Raw genomic sequence first — 18,550 nt, forward strand, 5'->3', positions numbered from 1 at the left:
TCAATTATATTCACTTCTCTTTGGTTACTATTGTTACCCACTTTGTCATTATTGAGAAAATTAGAAAATAAAATATTGTAAATTAGTCTTTTTGATTTCAGTTTATCCAATCTCCTATCTATGTTGACAACCTGATTTATCCAATCATTGATTCACATACCCATTCATTTTTATCTGGTCCACAACTCGCATTTCATGCACTTTTTTAGGTCCATTCAATTCCAAGGTGGACCTGATATAACATACTTTGATTCCATTGCAAAAATGTATAAAGGCAAAGAGTAACTAATAATGTATTCTTTGGTAGAGGTTAGGAATTCCAAATCAAATTTGGTAAGTTAAACTCAACATTTCATGAGAACTTTATTTTTATTAATTTATTGTACTCAAAATCTCCATGTAAACTATGGAGTTCAAACCTAGAGGAGTGGATGCAAGAACTTTGAAATGCAAAATGTGAAACTTGTACTATTAATTGTTAATTGCGGAAAATGAATTTACGTTTTTTATCTTCAGTGATTACTTTCGGCTTTGAATACTGTGTTACTTCGTCTCGTTCCTTTCAGTTGCAGATGGCAACTCGGTTTTAATTTCCCTTCATTCTTTACCATTTATTAACGATCCTCGAGATTATTTATAAATTTGTATTGCTCTCTGTTCGTGTGCACGGTAATGTTGTTTAGAAACGTCCGATTGATTCCACCATTCATAATTAAGGTAGTAAGAAAGAGAAAAAAAAGAAGCTTTCTAATGACGTTTCACATGAACTAAGTTGTCATTAAAAAAAATTCAAGATGGCGGTCGCCCTCAAACACCCTGTATAAAAAACATTCTTTTTAACCCTTGGTTCATGTTAATGTGTATGATCTAAGTTTTAACCTATACGAAATAATTTTAAGTGGAAGCGTTTTAATTTTCATGTCTATATCAAACGGTTTGAGAGTGAGAGCTTCTGTTCCATCTTTAATAGCCACCCTGTATATCGGTCAGAAAAAAAACAATATAGACATTACATAATATAATAATTGTTTATTAAGTAAAGACATTTTTTATTTTAAACAATTTTTTTTACATATTTTTTTATTAAACAACCTCTGCACATTTTGTTCGGTACTGTATAACATGTGGCGTGATGACTGAAAATTTAAAATCGGCGCGGCGGTAGGCTGCGTGCCCATTTTTGCCTATGGCCAAGGTCACATATATCGGTCTGCGACCAATATATGCGACATTCGTCTGTATGGCAAATTAGCAAATCGCGATCACTGAACTAAAAATAACAATTTCTGTGGTCCCGATATATCCGCCAGGCGCCAGATTCATTTTAAATGTTGTGATTAATTATCTTTGTAGACCGGTAGACATGGTAGCTGATATATCCGTCAGTCGTCCATGTGGCAAATTTTCTTTTGTCAAATATGCAGAAACAAAGTGGGCCTGGGACAGATCTCTGTGGCACCCCACATGTAATCTCTGTGATCTGGAACCTTTTGTTATTTTACACCACCAATTGTTTTCGTTTCGACAGGTATATAAGATTCAATGAGTGCGTAACCTGCGCAAGATTCAATTGGGGGCAATTATTCGTAACAACACTGTCTTTCTATTTACTATACTATACACAACCATTGAATTATTCAATGATACAACTCTGCGACTGTAACACACCAATTGATAAGAGTCAATTGTGCGACAGTTGGGTTTAGTGATGATTTACGAAATGACGGAATTAAATGGGAAAATCCATAAAGCATCATGCGGCTCGTTTGCGTAATAGTTCTCAGAAGGCTTCAACCAATCAGCGATATCAAGATTATGTAGCTACATCCTGGGACGTACTGAGGGAAGGGAGGGGTGTTGTGCTATTCAAGATAATCATAATACAAGGAGTGGGTTTTGAACTCGGTTTTGAATTTCCGGAAATTTTTGAGCTGTAGACATGAGTGCTAGTTGGGATCAAAAATGATCACGACTACGGTATACAATGGTATAGGCATTGAATTAAATAACACAACAATCACTTTAGTACTCGTTTATGTTCATGGTGCCTAATCAAATACGTTCCGCGAAGTCGTAATTTGCTTATTATTGAAAGAGAGTATTGATCATCTATTTGTTATTTAGATCAGTGGAGACAAGCTCTCTCCGCTATCCCCAACGTTGGTTACGTTTGGCATCTTGTTTTTAATAACGGTCACGAAAGCGTTGTTCCGTAAATGTTTGTTGTTTTTTTTTGTGTTATTTCTTTATAATGTATTTGTGTTTTGTATGCAGCATTTTATATCTTGGATTTTGAAGTTGACTTGACTTAACCTCAGTGCAGAATCATGTGTTTGATACCGTTAAACTATTGTTTGGAATCGTGTTTATTTTTGGTGTGATGTTAGCTAAATTTTTGTTTATGTTTCGATGACATGGTCTTGACTCCAACTTACAATGTACCTTTATTTTTGATCTTACTTTTAAACTTGTAGAAATTATCGAATTGTTTGATGTGTGTATGCGTACTGACTTGTTGTTTCGCCTTGAAGAGACGGTCACGGGGGTGGGAAAAACTGAAACCTAATAAGTTACGACACTCAATACCGGACCTGATCTCAACAGTCAACTGTAGGTTCGAAAACTCCGAACGAGGGGCGAATTACATATCTCGTGGCCGAGATTACGTTAATAAAAACTCTTCGATTTAGACTCTATGAGTGACCTAGCGGGATATCTTAAAACATAGTTTAATGATCTAACTAGGCAAGCAAAAGCAAAGAAAATTGAGAAAAAGATTTCACAAAACTAGTAAAGTTAACAAAACCGAGTAGCATCAAATTCCAAAATTTTTAACGCCACGAAATAAACAATCAGGATTTTTTGAGGACCTTGAGGTTAAAATTTTTCAGTGATGGACTGGTGGTTCAGATATCAGAGCACTTAATTTTGTTCAAAATAAGCACTTCTTACAAAACGTGGCAACTAAAAAAACCGAGTAAAAAACATTGTTCATTATTTTATTAACAATTTCATTTTAACATTTTGTGAAGCTGTCACTTTTACAACACTTTGAGTGTTTAAATAATGTTTCTGTTTTAAAATAATTGTTCTTTTTACTATCCAGTTATATTGTCCTGTATAAAATTAGCAATTTTTAACAGTATAAACTTGAATTATCACAATCTTATGTTTTTCAAACAAAATCTGAAGTCCATCAACTGGATGGCACAAAAAACTTAACTAAACACATAAATAATAGACCAAGTAATAAATTACCAAGATATATGTAAAGTTCGTAAAACAAAAATGCCTAGAATCACCAACGTATAAATTGTTTATATTCTTCATTAACTGAAATTCGTTTAATGGTTTCATATCCTAATATAATACTAAAGCTAAAAGTTGCAGATTGAACTAAACGAGCACTTAATCCCTTCGAAAACATTTTCAAACCTTCTTCGTGCCATAAATCCTTAAATGCGCCACTAATTGATTCGAGTCTTTGAACTTGTAACCGCGCCCTAACTACATCTAGAGGGTTTGTTATTATAGTTGTGGAGAAACCTCCTAACGTCCCAGACACGGTCTGTATTAGAAGATGTGAGATCCAAGAAGGAAGAATAACGTGCAATTGATCTACAAATGGTATCATTCAGACATGGAATAAAAATTGCAAATATCAAACCTTGATAAAAATGGTAAAATGCCCACCATAGTGCCGAATTGGGCACATATGCACATAAACTTGCAGTGTAACCTCTGTAAAATCCGGCAATACCGTCGCAACGAAAAATTTGTCTAACTATTTCTGATGTTACGGCAAATTTGCCTTTCCTCATAATGTCTTCCTTTATATAAAATGCCTCCTAAAACAAACGCCTGTACCACATGTACCTACCACATATTTATTACCTTGGAATCCAAAGCACCCAACATCATTAAGTGCTGGCTGACTACATCAAATGGTACAATAATCGTCTGACTAACAGCAGAAGCCACACCACCGGCCATTAGAGACCTAAATCTTGAATCTATGTTTTTTTGAGCCAACGAATACCGAACTCCTTCGTACGTCGAGATATAGAAGACCCCTGCAAGTGTATAAATCAGTTCCGTGCACTTAGTCTCGATAAACCACTTACCACTAACTATCTGTACGGATGACACCCAAAAGCCTTTATAAAGCCCCGAGAAACCCTCCTTTCGAAAAATTTTGATGTACGCATCAATCATTCCTAAAATAATCTTCATGACTTCATTCCTAACTAATTAAAGAATATACCTCGATATAAGACATTCTGCTTTTGAATCTGTAACCGAGTTTTGATCAAGGTAAGTGGATATAAAGCACATCGTATACTAAACGAACTAAGCATTGATAACGGAAAAAATTTGGTTTTGTCCATCATATCCCATTCTATCGTCTTGATGAAATCGGGCGGTGGTGTTTCGACCATCGCCATCATCTTCTCTTCACTTTCAGGTGTAGTATTTTTGTAATGTATATAGTGTCTTTATATACATGGAAAATTGAATAAGATTAGTATCTGAAATTGCATCACTCATGTTTTATAGTCACGTTTTAAAAATCATTTTTTTGGTGTTTTAATGTACGTCTTGTCTTGAATTAATGTTCGAGTTGGTTTGCAGAAGACATTATCAGTTTCCTAATTCTTTGACGTTCCAAGTTTCATTATTTTTGTGATTTTTAATACTCATAATTTCGTTTTTAAAAATGTAAAAATTGACATGTTTGGTTACGTCATTTCAAGGTTGTGTTACGTCATGAGTTGAGTGTGCGTTCAATAAATTTGATTATTATCGGTCGCATTCACTTTAGCACGCGAACATAATTTCATATACCGAGTGACAAGGAAATTATGATCTGTATATTCCACCGACGGTTAGTACTTTGGGTAAAATCCAGGGGGTGTTTTAGGTAATGTGTCTCTATAAATAATTCTTTATTGACAATAGACAACGTAATAGTTATACTACAGTCTGGATACATTCATAAAATGAAACTCACGCTTTCTTTTCACTTTTCAGGTGTTCGTTTTCAAACCAAATTAAAATATTATGTATTCCTGCATTTTAGGAACCAATTGCTACTATTTTATGCGTGATCTTGTATAAATCATCTTTATGTGGCCTGACCTCAATGCTATAATCGTAAGTTCTTTCAGGGCAAATTTTTTATATCGTTTGAAGGGCGACTTAGAGAACTCATGCCAGTGCGCCTTTGACTTCGGTGGAGCCCTTTGAAAGTGACACCTTCAGGTAGTTGCATCGGCTCGAGCAGTAAAAATCCTATATTTTTAGGCATCTATTCTATTCTATTCACAGGGGAGCCCGACCAGGTAGCACTTAGGCACACCAAAGGCCCGTTTAGCCTTTCGAGCCTCTGCCTCCACAGTTGAGTGTAAAGGCTCTAGTCACAGAAGTGTTCAGGGCTCCTGTGACTCCCAGGCAGGGGAGCCTCTGGACCTTCCCTAGCTGCTTACTGTAGGTTTTCCTGCGCATGGCAGGCCATCATACAAGTGCACCATACAGTATTATTGGCCTTATCACTACAGCGTAAAACCAATATACCAGTCGAGGGTTCAAGCCCCATATACAACCAAAAGCCCATCTACATGCCCATAGACATGCAGTGACCTTTTTGCTTATTCGCTCAATGTGCCGTTTCCAGGTCAGGCGGGAGTCTATAATGACTTCCACATATTTCACCGACTTGGTCAGTCGACGTTCTCGAAGAGTGAGCCTATCAAGGCCGCTCTCCTTCTATTCGTAAATGAAACAACCTCGTTATTTTCCAGGTTAACGGAAAGACCATGGCTACTGCACCACCAAACGGTCTTAAGATCTTCTCCGTCCGCACGAAGCTTAGTTCGCATGATCCTGCGAAGTTCCTTACGAGCCTTTTTTAAGATCTGAGTTCCACCAAGGTGTTCTCTTCTTTCCTCGAAAGGTACGCAGTTTACAGCTGTTATGGTGTCGCTTACTAATGCACCCACCTCTTCCACCTGCCCTGCTTACCAACAGAGCAATGGTGGTCCATCCCAACGCTCTGACAGTTTTGCCACATAGCAGTCCCAGTCAGTGGATCGGAGATTCCGAAACCTGCAGTGGGATGCCATTAGTTGGAAAAGAATTTGCCTGTGGTCCGAAAGGGACGAAGGTAGGGGCTGCTCCCTGAATTAAAACTTTGGCACGTAAACCAAATGGTTTTACTGTCAAATAATATATACAATATATACAAGCGGCTCGGATCTTAGGCGAAGCGTGGTTTCAGCGGGTCTGAGCTGGCGGATCGATCGGGGAGTAATGGTCAGCTGGAGCCGAGGTCGCGTTCGGCTGTAGGCGGCTGGAGCTGTTGAAGATCTCGAAGCGCGGATGCCACTGTTCTCTGCTCGCAGGAACGCCGCTTATAAAGGATTCCGACTCGCGTCGTGTGCTGTCATTGGCCGGTACGTTTCGCCAATGCGATGGGCGCTAGGGCTCACTACGGAACAAGCCGGCACACGCTCGCCACAAAAACATTTAAATCAGTTGTTTGCAAGTACTCCAGGAGGTGGTCGGCTCTCGAGTTCGGGTCCGATGAAAAGCAAAAAAATCCAAGTTTCATAGTGTAATGTTTCTAGAGGTCTATCAAGCCGACACTAAAAACGTTGACTTATCCTATACTTACCGTTCGCAACTCTGGCAAAAGAAATCTACAAGCAGAGCCACCTACCTTTCAAGTTGAAACGATGGACGTTTCGCGGCACTTTTGAATTTGGATGGCAGTCGGCTCGATATGGGTGGAGCAAATGAACTTCTACGTTATGTAATCGGTTCTTTTATGTGTTGGGACTCGAGACATAATCGGGAAGGGAATTAAATAAAAGACGGAACCTTTATGTGTGTGTGGAAATGTTAGTGAGAGGACCCCTACTCGCATTGCTAAGATGCTAAGAACTGCAATACGCACGAGTAGGAAACAGATACAGTGATCCATCGAACTGTATTAGGTACCTATTCCACGGAGACAAGTTGAATCACTCGCACACACACAAACATCGAAACATCAAATAAGAAAGCCCCCCCTTCGTATAGCTAACGCACAAGAACTGCAGCGCGCCACGATTAAGAAAGTATCAGAAACAACGAACAATCAAACTGTATTAGGTACTTCCCTCACGGAATAGTTACGGATCAATCGGACAGAGCAACATCGCATTGGAAATCAACTCCTCGTGAATACAGAAATAAATACTTAATTAAACAAAATAATGGCATAATCATCTGTACAGTATAACAAACACGATTCATCTAACGGTACCCAAAACAAAGGCATGGAGTACGCCATGATTTAGATATCGTAGTTTATGCAAAATCAGCAAAATGTAAATAATATCAAATTGTGGCAAGAAATTCAATGATTAAATAGCTAGTACAAGAAAGGATAAAATGGTTACTATCTGTAAATACACCTCCAAAACACCACCACCAAAATAATCAAGAATAAAAAAAAACCGGGAACGCGTGATGCCTTCCGTCGACGCCGTCGCTATCTTCTTCATTCTCCCCTAGCTACGTTACGAAAATCCCTAGTATTCGGCATCTGCGCAAAACGGTCCATTGGTTATATACAGAGCATATCATATTTTTGTTTCAGATGTAAAGATGTGTTGCCTAGGGTGGATTATCACAAGTGCATTTTCTATTTATTGGGTAGGGAGAACTGGGATTCTCATTTCGTACGCGTATACCTTTGATAAATCGAACTAAATGAAACTGTTTGTAATTAATTACTCCCTTTCCCCGATATCGGAAAGCAAACAAGTAAATTTAAATCAGAAACTACAATTTCTTAGTAACGAAGTGCCCAACTTTACACTCTTCTAGATACCGGGTGTTCAGCAAACCTGTCGATTCCACAAATATACGGTGTGGTCATAACTTCGGGTATGAAGAGCGGAAAGCGGGTGCTTCGTTAGACTATATTGACTCTCCATTCTATTCCACTTGTAGAGTAACAAAGTTAATGTAACTACGAGTTCCATTAACCGGCGGCCCGCTTCCTTTACAAATTAAAAGAATCTCTATTCCAATTGCTTTAGTCGTATAAGCGAATTCTGTAGTCACAACCTATAACCATTATTGTAATTTATGGGCATAGAAACCGTAAACGCCGATGGTGTTTTCTGAGAAAATCTGGTTTCTATTTAAATGCGGAATTCATATTACTATATAATAAAGGGCCTCTAAAAATAAATTCGATTCACCTCAGTACCTTGATACCATGGCGTTATTCAGTAATTTCTACTTCGAAAATCCTTCTTCTTAAACAATTCTAGACGACTACGAGTGAGTGTAATTTCTACCCTACCGGCGCTGAAAACCGCCTTCACTGCCGTCTCCCCACCCACTTTACAAAGTAACGCCTTTCAACTTAATATAATCTCATGATAAAGATAACGTTAAAAATACAATGTGGTCTTTTGTATGTACAAATTTATTTTACTTACCATACGGAGAGTGAAAGATAATTAATTTAAAATTGAATAACAACCCCCGGTACAAGGCCATTTATGAATTGTATTTACTCATTGCCGCGTTTTCTTACCTTTATCGTAAAACTTTCACACAAAAATACGTACGTTAGAACTATTAAAAGGTGAACCTATTCATATGGATATTTTCATTGAAACTAAAGCAAAACAAACTTTACCTGTTAAAGAAATAATTACATAATGTATAACAGTTTAATTAGCCGATTGACTGATCCTCTTAAGGATATCAAATTACATACTTTGAAAAATTATTTATCTCACTCGAACATTTCTTACGTAAATTTTCTCCATCCTTTATTTTATATAATGAAAAATGAGATTACCTCCTCTAGAATATCCTTTGGAGGTAATGGCTTTTTCGTACAATACGGACTCGTCTTTATTCTTCTTGGCAAGATGGTGCTTTCGGAAATTCGCTAATTGGATGTGGAAAAAAACAGCCCCCTTCAATGATTTAAAGGTTTTCTTTACAGTGGAAAGTGGAAAGTTCTGTGAAAAAATGCGGGTATTAAACGTTCGTTATTTATTATCTTCGTCAGACGATGTTTTCACTACTACTGCAATTTGTTTCTCAACTTTTTCTCTACTACTACAACTGCGACTCTTTTAGAATTGAATTTCTGGTAGGGGGATGTAGGCGCATTCTGTTTATCACAAGTTCTAAGTAAGATGAGCGTCTACCCGTTAAGAAAAATCCATTGTTAGCCCATTTGTGAGCCATTGTCCTTGGTCGATAAAACTATCTTCGGTTATCTCCGACTAAACGGGCAAGTTGAGCTTAAAACTCTTTGCTTTTGTACTGTCACAAATAATTTCCCTAGGCGTAAGTTCAAATAATACGTTGCTATGATCAACAAATAGAAACCTCTTGCGCTTTAATTTTTTTTAAGTGGCGTTTCGTCGGCGCAAAAATCAAAATTTTGTCGTAGCGGTCCTCATAATGAACTCTCTCGTAGTCGAAGACCGAATCTTCTTCCAAAACTATCCCCGGATTAATCCCTCCCCAATTTTACTGATTAATTAACGGCTCAAACTAAAAATTACATCAATACTGTGTGATGTGCGGTGCAAAAGGTAAGTTTGGCCAGGGGAGGATTAAAAAAATTGAAAAATTGAATGAAAAATAGAGAGCTTTTAGGGAACAATTCACTCCATTATTGATGACATTTGGGATTTTTAAATGTTATATTCAACATTTATTAGATATTATCAAAAGATCACCATTCAACATGTGAATACAATTTGGGAAAACTTCGTAATTGGTTGCCGCTAAGGAAGCAATTTATAAACGCAGTTATATTACATACTTGAGTTTCATAAGAGGTAGTATTTTCAGGTCTTTAATGTCTAATAAATCGAGTAGCAAACGCTATTGATGTATCGACTAAAACTAAATCGTGTTTCTTAGCAACCGAAATACTTATGGGGATAACGTTATTTTCCACCCGCGCTAATAGAAATCCTTAGTGAAAATGGGCATCGACGATAAAAGTATGGCTCCTGCTGTTTCGGAATACTACAAATCTTTAGTAGCAAGAAACGAATTAACACGCTCCGATGTGAGCATCTTTCCCAGCTATACGCGTTTGAAAATTGAATAGTAAGTACAATGTGCCCTTAATTACCATCCCTCGCCTACCCTGATATTTTGCAGCTTTGTCGTTTGCAGACAAAGATATTACAAAGAAGGAGTGAAACAGCGTCGACAATTTATTAAGGAAATTAAAGTACACGAAAGTTTACAATCGAGAGCGTTGGACGGCGTACGAGTCCATAGGGAATTTTGCAATCCAGTGCTGGTACCACCTGCCGCGTCCGAAATTATTAAGTTAACTCCAAAGGAGATAATGCGTTTGGAGAAAATTTTAGTGACAAAGTATTAAATTTCATTACCGTCGCCGTTTATCCCAGGTGACAAATCTTTCGAAACAAAATGTCTAAACTTCACTATTTAGACATCTATCAAAAATGTTTGCCAATGCCTTTCAAAGTGGTTTCATTTCCGTATTTTATAGTGTTGGTTCGAATCCACTGTCTCTTTGGGATAAATCGGTATGTACCTAATCTTTTTTATTTCATTGTACTTGGGCCAGCGCTGTTATCAAATTGTGTGAAAAATGCCGGCCAGCTTTCATTTAATCCGCTAGTAAGGAAAATATACCTTTTCGTGTTATACAATGCTTAGAAAAATAAAATGAAAACTCTAGTTCAAGTAAATTGGAAGCGATAACAGAAACAAAAGCACGGAGGGAAACCTCCGCGCTTATCCGTCTCCCTGTAAATAATTTCTTGACATCTATTTGGGAGAGGTAAAGAACTTATTCTTAATTACATCACTGCGGAAAATGTTTAGTTGGGCCTATTAAATTTATTATTTAAGGGGATAAAAGTACGGGCGTTATTTGCACCGTTTATATTTTCCCTCATCTCTTCGCATATGCTCTCCTAAAATATGCACATTTGCTCAAGACTAGAAATTGAAACCCATTTATCGGAGCTGAGATATAGTACCTACTCTATTACAGTGCTTATACAGAAGGCACAATAAGCTATCGGTTAAGGGCCAAGAGGATGAATGGGTATGATGAAAGTTTAGAACGGGAGGGTGCATTAGATTCAAACCTTTATTTTTCATTGTTCTGATAGTAATACTCATTAAGTAATTTGAAGTTTGACACAAAACTACCTTTGGGTTCCATGTGTGACGTGTGCGGAATCCTGATCAGGAATTTTGTTGATTATTGAAGTATCTAAATTAGAAATTTTGCAAAGCGAAATAGATTTGGTTTGTCCAATGAGGGAAAGCACGTCGATGGCTCTACTTTTACGACTTATTTTCATATCTATAGCAAATATACAAAAAAATGTAATAAAAGTTGGTTGAGCCGTTTGGAAGGAGTGCGACCACAAAAGTTTCTGTATATGGGACATACGCTTACTTTAGGCGGCTGCGCACGGCTCGCACGCCCAGCTAACTTAGAACTTTGGATGCTCTTTTCATTAAACTCATGTCTTCAATTTTTTGGCCATATCAGGGATATAGGTTTTCAGAGTTTCTGCAATGTATGGTCCCTTTCCGAGTTATTTCGACAAAACTATTTAAAGGACTTTTGGGGTGTTCGATGGCTTTCTAGGTGCAGCCCAGCCCACGGAAACCGGCAAATTTCCAAAAACATCGTTGACAGGCAGATCTCTTAGACTCACAAACTTTTATGCATTTAATTTTTTTGAGAGAATTAACCATTTCTGTCGGAATGTCGAAAAAAGCCATCAAGCGGTGATATGTGAAACTAACAAAACTTCAAATAGTATAAATTATAATATTTGTAACTGAAGAATAGCTCTTTTGAACCAACCCGAGTTTGTTTAAATCGGCTCAGCCGTTTCGAAGATACAGGGTGTGCTTTACGGAAACCTTTGAATACCCCCCACACCTCCATTTTTAGAGATACAGGAAAAATTATCAAACAAAAATTGTTCAGATTATCGTCGACTTCAAGGACCGGACATTTTTTTGTTAGGTTAATATAGCGGAATTCACAGAAACATCACTATTTTAGATTCCAGATTGCAGTTACGCCCCCTAGCGCTCATTTCAGAAACTTAAACATATTTTCCAGGTTTTGCTCGTGGCCGTTTTAGTAATAAATTTTTTTACCGCAAGCCTCTACGATAGATAGATGATCAGATACAGTACCTCGCATTCTTAGTTGGCCACCCTGTACATACAGTGTATCTTTTACGCTTTCGTAGAAAACCTAGGCACTCTTTATCTTTCGCTTTAAAAAATTGGCATCATTTAAAAATGTGCGGGCCTTTATTTGATACCACTTAAACTCGTTTGCATGAAGACCTCCCTTTAGGTAAAGATATTATATACATACAGGGAATTTTCCTTGTATACACATGGGCTATGTATACTAAAAAAATGTTAATACATAGAATAAATGGCTGTAGGCAACCAACACTACAGGCGACAAACTAGATTTGTTTTTACAGTTAGATACCACTCGGATACCATGTTAATATTTCAACCCTCACTGTTCATCGTTGTGTAAAAATCACATTTTGATTCTAACAATATAAATTAAGACTATAGTCCATCCGTTATTACTATTCCGATATGTAATTAACCCCCTAAATGCAGCGTTAACTTTTTTTTACTTCACGTCGTCGATTTAATATAAATAATTCACTCAAACAAACTGCAACGCGTTATTGTTCACGTGCAGAATAAGAATGAACAAAGTAAGGTACCGCAACGGGTAAGCGATTCTAGCTCGTGTCGCTTACGTTAAAGAATGTTTATTGAAGTGAATTTCGCTTGCATGGCATCAAGTAGGCGTAAAAAACATTGCTGTAAACAAAAACTGGATGCAAGCGAAATTCAGTTCAATTAGTATTATTTGACGTAAGCAATACGATCTAGAATCGATTAACCGTTTCGGAACCGTACAGTGTTCATTCTTATTCTGCACGCCAACAATAGTGCGTTGCAGTTTGTTTGAGAGAATTATTTATATTAAATCGATGACGTGAAGTAAAAAAAAGTTAATGCTGCATTTAGGCAAAATCAAAATTTGAACATTTTCGCTCATTTAAGAGATACGAGGGAAAATCAGAAATTGCCAATTTCAAAATATCCAGAAATAAAAGATAGATACAGAAAACTGTTTTATACAAAAGTTTCTTTATTTATGGTTGTTGAATAAACAATCGGCCGTTTTTAGAATAAGTATAAGGGGCAATGTAAAAAGTTATCGGGTTTGATAATTGTTAATCTAAAAAGATAGCATATTCAGTTAAAAAAAAATATATGTAACAGACCATATTAGAAAAGAATCAGGTGATTCAAATCAAATCGAAAGGGATTTAAAAAAATTTAAAAAAATTGAGATTCAAAAAAATTGAAAATTTTTAAATTATTATAATAATTTTTTGAATTTATTAGACATTTTTGAACAAAACATCATGTTTTGTCCAACATTTTGATCTAATAGAATTTGGTTGCTAATGCAACCAACATGAATTTAGGATGTTTTCGAAATTTAACCACGTAACTTTTTTATGTTGATTCCAGTATTTAATGAAACACCATTTCCACCATAAGATAGTTTCCTTCTTTCACAACATTTTCAAAAACACCACCAATTAGACTTGAAAACGACAGCTTCGAAGGACCATATGCATCTTATAACAACGATCAGAACACGCGCGTTTATTAAATTTCTTCCGAAAAACCTCCTTATCGCAAACGACCAGATGTGTCTACATTTTAACAAGCATTTTCACGTTTTACAATTAAATACACAAATCTAAATAAAAAATTTACAAAATTAATAACATTTAAATAAGAAAATCATATGCAATTACAAATAAACATATAGTTGAGGAATGTACAACTTCTAAGTTTAATCCCGGTTTTGAAGCACTTCATCGCATTTCTCCAGAAGCACTAGACTGGATACAACAGCTTAAAGCCTTATAAAATTAAATTTGTCCTGGTAAGAAATTAAGAATTAGAAGTGTAAATATTCATACGATTATATGTATATATATATAACAATTATAAAAGGAAAAATAGACACTGAGGCAACAAATTCAAATAAAACCAAATTTGTGTTTATTCGTAAGTAATCCACCAGATTTAAGTTGTTTTGGATATGTGTACTTCTCAATAAATATCACTGTATATTGAAAAAGATATAAGGAAGTTTGCTATGTGCGAACGTTAAACAATTTGGGGTTTGGAAGATCACTTGTGTTGTCACTTACTGAGCATAGGTACACGTTGAAATCTCGACATAAGTTCTGAAGAGAAACAATACATTCTCCAATGGTAAAGAAACGTAACATAACTTTTAATACACACCATTTATACCTACTATAGTATATACCTTCCATTAAACTTTCCATTCGAAGGAAGCAACTGAAAATTATTTTCGCAGATGATACTTCGGGTTAAACAACGTTATTCTATTTAATAATAATATTATAACAGGAAATGGACAACCCTTATAAGAAATATATTTGCAACGACAGAAAGTTCCGCGCTAGAATAAATATTCTCCCAATTTTGCTGAAGAGACTGAATCTCAGGAGACATGTCTCCGTACTAATATTCAAGCTACCTCACGGCCGTTACTCTTGAAACTTAAATTACTGTTCGCGTTTAGGTAAAGAATGGTCACATAAGGCGAGTAGTCGACGATGAAGTGAAATCATTAGTACTGGAACTCTCTGGAACTAACGTAGCAACAACATACATTACGTGCCCCATAAAGGCGAGAGCATCACTCGCAATCAAACTGCCCTTTCTGGTTATGATTGTGAAGAATATGAAGAAGTATTTTACTTTCGAAATTCAGGTTGCAGGTAAGTTTACCGTTCATTATTAACAAAGTGTAATTACTGATTTAGATGACAAGGAAATGCGGCGAAGGTTTCGTGTTTCCAACTTCCAATCGACTACAAAAGTTCGTCCCTTCTGCACTACGATGCCGATCGGTCTAAGTCCCGGCTGGAATCAGATACAGTTTAATTTGGCGGACTTTACTAAGCGTGCTTATGGTAAGTGTGGCGTATGACTTTCTCTTCTGACTAAGGTTTAGGAACGACTTACTTGGAAACCGTTCGCGTGCAAATTCACGCAAATGTGCGGATACGAAGAATTTACTTTTCGGATAGATTGTATGGTGACGACGAGATGCCTCAAGAATTCAAGCTGTTTTTACCAGTTCCGGGGACTCGGAGTCGTCAGGATCAGAAGAAAGGCTCTAAGGAGATAGAGAAGAGACCTAGTAAAGAAGCTGAAGCTAAAGTGCCAGTCGTCGAAGAGGAGATACCGTCAGTTGCACCGCCGGCTACTCCCGCCGAATCTCCCAAGCTAGACGAACCGGTGATATCTCAGATTTCGGAGGAGATACCCACTCCAATTGAAGAGGAACCAGCACCCGTCGAGGAGCCTTCGCCGGAAGTCGTCGAGGAAGTTCCCCCTGAACAGGCCGTTGAGGAGACTGCGCCTCCAGAAGAAATTCCGCCAGTAGTCGGAGAAGCAGAAGCCCCTGCTGCTACAGAAAGCGAACCTCAAGATGTTCCGGTCGAAGAAACGCCTGTCCAAGAAGCTTCCGGAGAAGAAGCTCCGGTAGAACAAGCTGCTGCTCCAGAAGCTCCAGAAGAGCCACCTTCTACCCAAGAAGCTCCGGGAGAAGCAGCTCCGAGTGAAGATGCTGTTACCGAATCGGAAGCGTCAGCTACCGCTGAATCGCCCGAAGAGTAATTGTAATATACTTTTTAGTGAAAGAAATAATTTTAATTAACAATGGTTGAATAAAATAAAAAATGTAGATTTGTTATTTCGCGCTTTCTAGCCTATGCAATTTGGTCCCATTACAAAAATGTATCCCCAAGGCTTAGTGGCTTTATCAAAGCCTTAAAATGTAGCGCTATGTGCAATGGCAAACTGCCACTAAACCACCCACAAACACAAACATCTGTCCAGCTAGCTCAATTAAGCACAGGTGCTAACAAAATCATTTATCCGAAATGATTATAATTTTTTCAGGACAGGTGCATTATCCGCCACATCTAAAAATCTCGATCAGTCTTTAATTTTATTAATTTGAGAAAACTCGGAAGCTTTGATCAACTCCACAATTCCAAAGAATTATATCCATGAACCCTGACATATCCCTGGGAACCAACAGAAAAATGTAGTATGATATCATTGATATCCTAAGTCGAAGTTTGGGCTCGATTAAACACACAATAGGAATAGATCTTTCACAGAGGCACTCAGGGCTAAAGTACACATACCAGGCAATCTTAATGACCTTAAATCATTAATAATCAAAATGCTTTAACTGATGCACAAACAATAAACACGAAACGAGGATGATTCACAACTTTATTTCTTTGATTGCGCTTAAATCTCTATTTCGACGACATTGACTTTGTTTGAATTACCGATGTAAAATTACCTCTTCAATGGTGGAAAAACTCCCTTTAACGGGTACCGAGGAAGGCGATAACTACTCGATAAATACTCCGACTAACTCCTTGTAAACTTCACCTCTTTCAGCCAGATTTAAAGGTTCAATTTTATCACGACGACTTAAATCTCCTTAAACACTCTCCAACTTTTGTCTACAAAACTTTACAACTGGCAAGACGGACTGTCTTGCAATAATACGTTCACATATGGCAACAACTGCTATTTTCCAAAACAATAAGCGGGTAGCAAAAAGCAACGATTAACGACCACCACCAAACAATCTACGATTCACGTCCTCCTCTGGTATTTAAAACATTCTTCTCTCTCTCAGTTTCCGCTTCTCATTTACTTGAATTTGCGTCTTCGAAATTAAACACCAGCGAGACCTGCTTCTTCAATCTAATTAGCTTACGCAGCGATAACAAATGTCTACTCGCAACGACCGGATTTAAATGAGATACACTTTAACACAACATTTAACGCAATTAATACCAGCCGATTAAACCTAATCTTTTAAACGCGTGATTTAAATTTGAATGTCGATTTAGAGTCTGGCGGCTAAGCGATAAAATTGGGTCACTTGCACTTTGTGAATACAAGGTTTCCCACAGCGCGAAATGACTCACCCCCAGTACACATTTTTTAAGCGACTGTAACGGGAGCTTATAAGTATTAGGAAGTATACACGACCTTTCTATTAAAGAGCTGTTTTTTCTAATTTTTTTTATTACCTATTGGGCTATCGGATGAGATGTCCTTCTCCTTTTTCGATGTTAATTTAGCTGTTCAACTTAAGTAGAGTGATCTTATTTGCGTCATGAATGTCCAAGTCTGCTATTTTAAGTGCATTTTTAAGAATTAAAACAATGTGCTGTTTGCATTTTGTACGTCCGTCCGTCCGGACCCCCATTACTTCTGTCATGTTTCAACTACCTTGGGAGGAGTACAAAGTATAATTTTTCCGCGCGACTCCTTTTCGAGTTCAGTTGGTGGCCGTGGAGGGGGGGGGGGATAATTTTATCTTTCATGGTATTCTACTTAAAGGCCTCAACAAAAAGAACTGTTTTTATCAACTACCCCCCTTCTTTCTGACTCCTTATCAAAAGAGGAGTTGGGATGGGAGGGGGGAAGGGGGGGAAGACTTCCGTCATGGTTCTCTAATGAAAGGAATTAATTTCTACCAACCATAGTCCTCCTCCTCGACCCCTTATCGTGATCGGATATAATTCCTCAAGAACAGATTGTCGGAAACGGGCACTCACAAAGGGCGATTGGGACGTCTGGAAGAAATATATCCATTGGTGATGACCAAGGCAAGGAATAATATGCACTTCAACATGCAGAAATATGCGTATATATATGCACAAAAATAGTGATAATTATGCACCAAATATGCATCATGTTCTTTTAAAATGCACAATTTTTCCACAAATTTTGGTATTTAAAACAACAGGTTGCAACAACTTCAAAGTATAATTTAAAAAAAAAATGCACAAAATATAACTAAAAACTAATTAATTTCAACTTACACTACCCTTTGATAACAACGAGAAGGAAAATGCTACTAATTACGGCAGCCACTACAAATGCAGACGTAAAATCTGCAAGCTTTTTATGCAATCGTCGAAATTTATGATTCAGTAAGATAGACAAAACCCGTGGCGTCGACTTATGAACAGGAAAGCACAAAAGTTTCTTGCTTTGCGATTTTATAATAGGCCAGAGACAAAAATTTTTTAGAAATAACTATACAGGGATCAAAAAAGCTTGAATATGCTCTTGATAATATTTTATACACAAGGGCACTGAAATATGCAAAATATGCAAAAATTGATTGGGTTATTTGAACTCTATTCAAGTTGATCAGCCCAGATCCAAAAGCACACACATGGCATATTATTAATTTAAAACATGCATTTGCATAAAATCACTGCCTTGGTGATGACAAAACATTAAGAGCGAATATCTCGTAAACGGTTTGTCGGAGGGAAGTACTCTCAACTGCAAAATGAATCGT

The 18,550-nt window shown here is 37.2% G+C and overlaps 3 protein-coding genes across 4 annotated transcripts; 2 read left to right on the forward strand and 1 right to left on the reverse strand.

Moving 5' to 3' along the window:
- Positions 1-2,978: 2,978 nt before the first annotated feature.
- Positions 2,979-4,761, reverse strand: LOC116172043 (solute carrier family 25 member 44). Of its 2 annotated transcripts, XM_031489138.1 has the most exons (6): positions 4,562-4,761; positions 4,265-4,494; positions 4,125-4,217; positions 3,895-4,073; positions 3,668-3,848; positions 2,979-3,618 (listed from the first exon to the last, which is right to left on the reverse strand). In XM_031489138.1, the coding sequence occupies exons 1-6, from the start codon at positions 4,573-4,575 to the stop codon at positions 3,299-3,301; spliced, it is 1,017 nt and encodes a 338-aa protein (XP_031344998.1). In that variant the 5' UTR covers positions 4,576-4,761; the 3' UTR covers positions 2,979-3,298. The 2 variants fall into 2 exon arrangements, with proteins under 2 accessions (XP_031344998.1, XP_031344999.1); XM_031489139.1 differs by having other exon boundaries at positions 4,265-4,761.
- Positions 4,762-9,965: 5,204 nt separating this feature from the next.
- Positions 9,966-10,446, forward strand: LOC116171655. The gene is made up of 2 exons (XM_031488619.1): positions 9,966-10,140; positions 10,195-10,446. The coding sequence occupies exons 1-2, from the start codon at positions 10,013-10,015 to the stop codon at positions 10,421-10,423; spliced, it is 357 nt and encodes a 118-aa protein (XP_031344479.1). The 5' UTR covers positions 9,966-10,012; the 3' UTR covers positions 10,424-10,446.
- A 50-nt stretch (positions 10,447-10,496) lies between these two features.
- On the forward strand, positions 10,497-15,819 carry LOC116172618 (cilia- and flagella-associated protein 20-like). Its single transcript, XM_031489856.1, has 4 exons — positions 10,497-10,592; positions 14,717-14,915; positions 14,961-15,110; positions 15,152-15,819. The coding sequence occupies exons 1-4, from the start codon at positions 10,509-10,511 to the stop codon at positions 15,817-15,819; spliced, it is 1,101 nt and encodes a 366-aa protein (XP_031345716.1). The 5' UTR covers positions 10,497-10,508.
- The last annotated feature ends 2,731 nt before the right edge of the window (positions 15,820-18,550 follow it).

The sequence above is a fragment of the Photinus pyralis genome, unplaced genomic scaffold, assembly GCF_008802855.1.
Source record: "Photinus pyralis isolate 1611_PpyrPB1 unplaced genomic scaffold, Ppyr1.3 Ppyr1.4_LG5, whole genome shotgun sequence".
In the NCBI taxonomy this organism is placed as follows: domain Eukaryota; kingdom Metazoa; phylum Arthropoda; class Insecta; order Coleoptera; family Lampyridae; genus Photinus; species Photinus pyralis.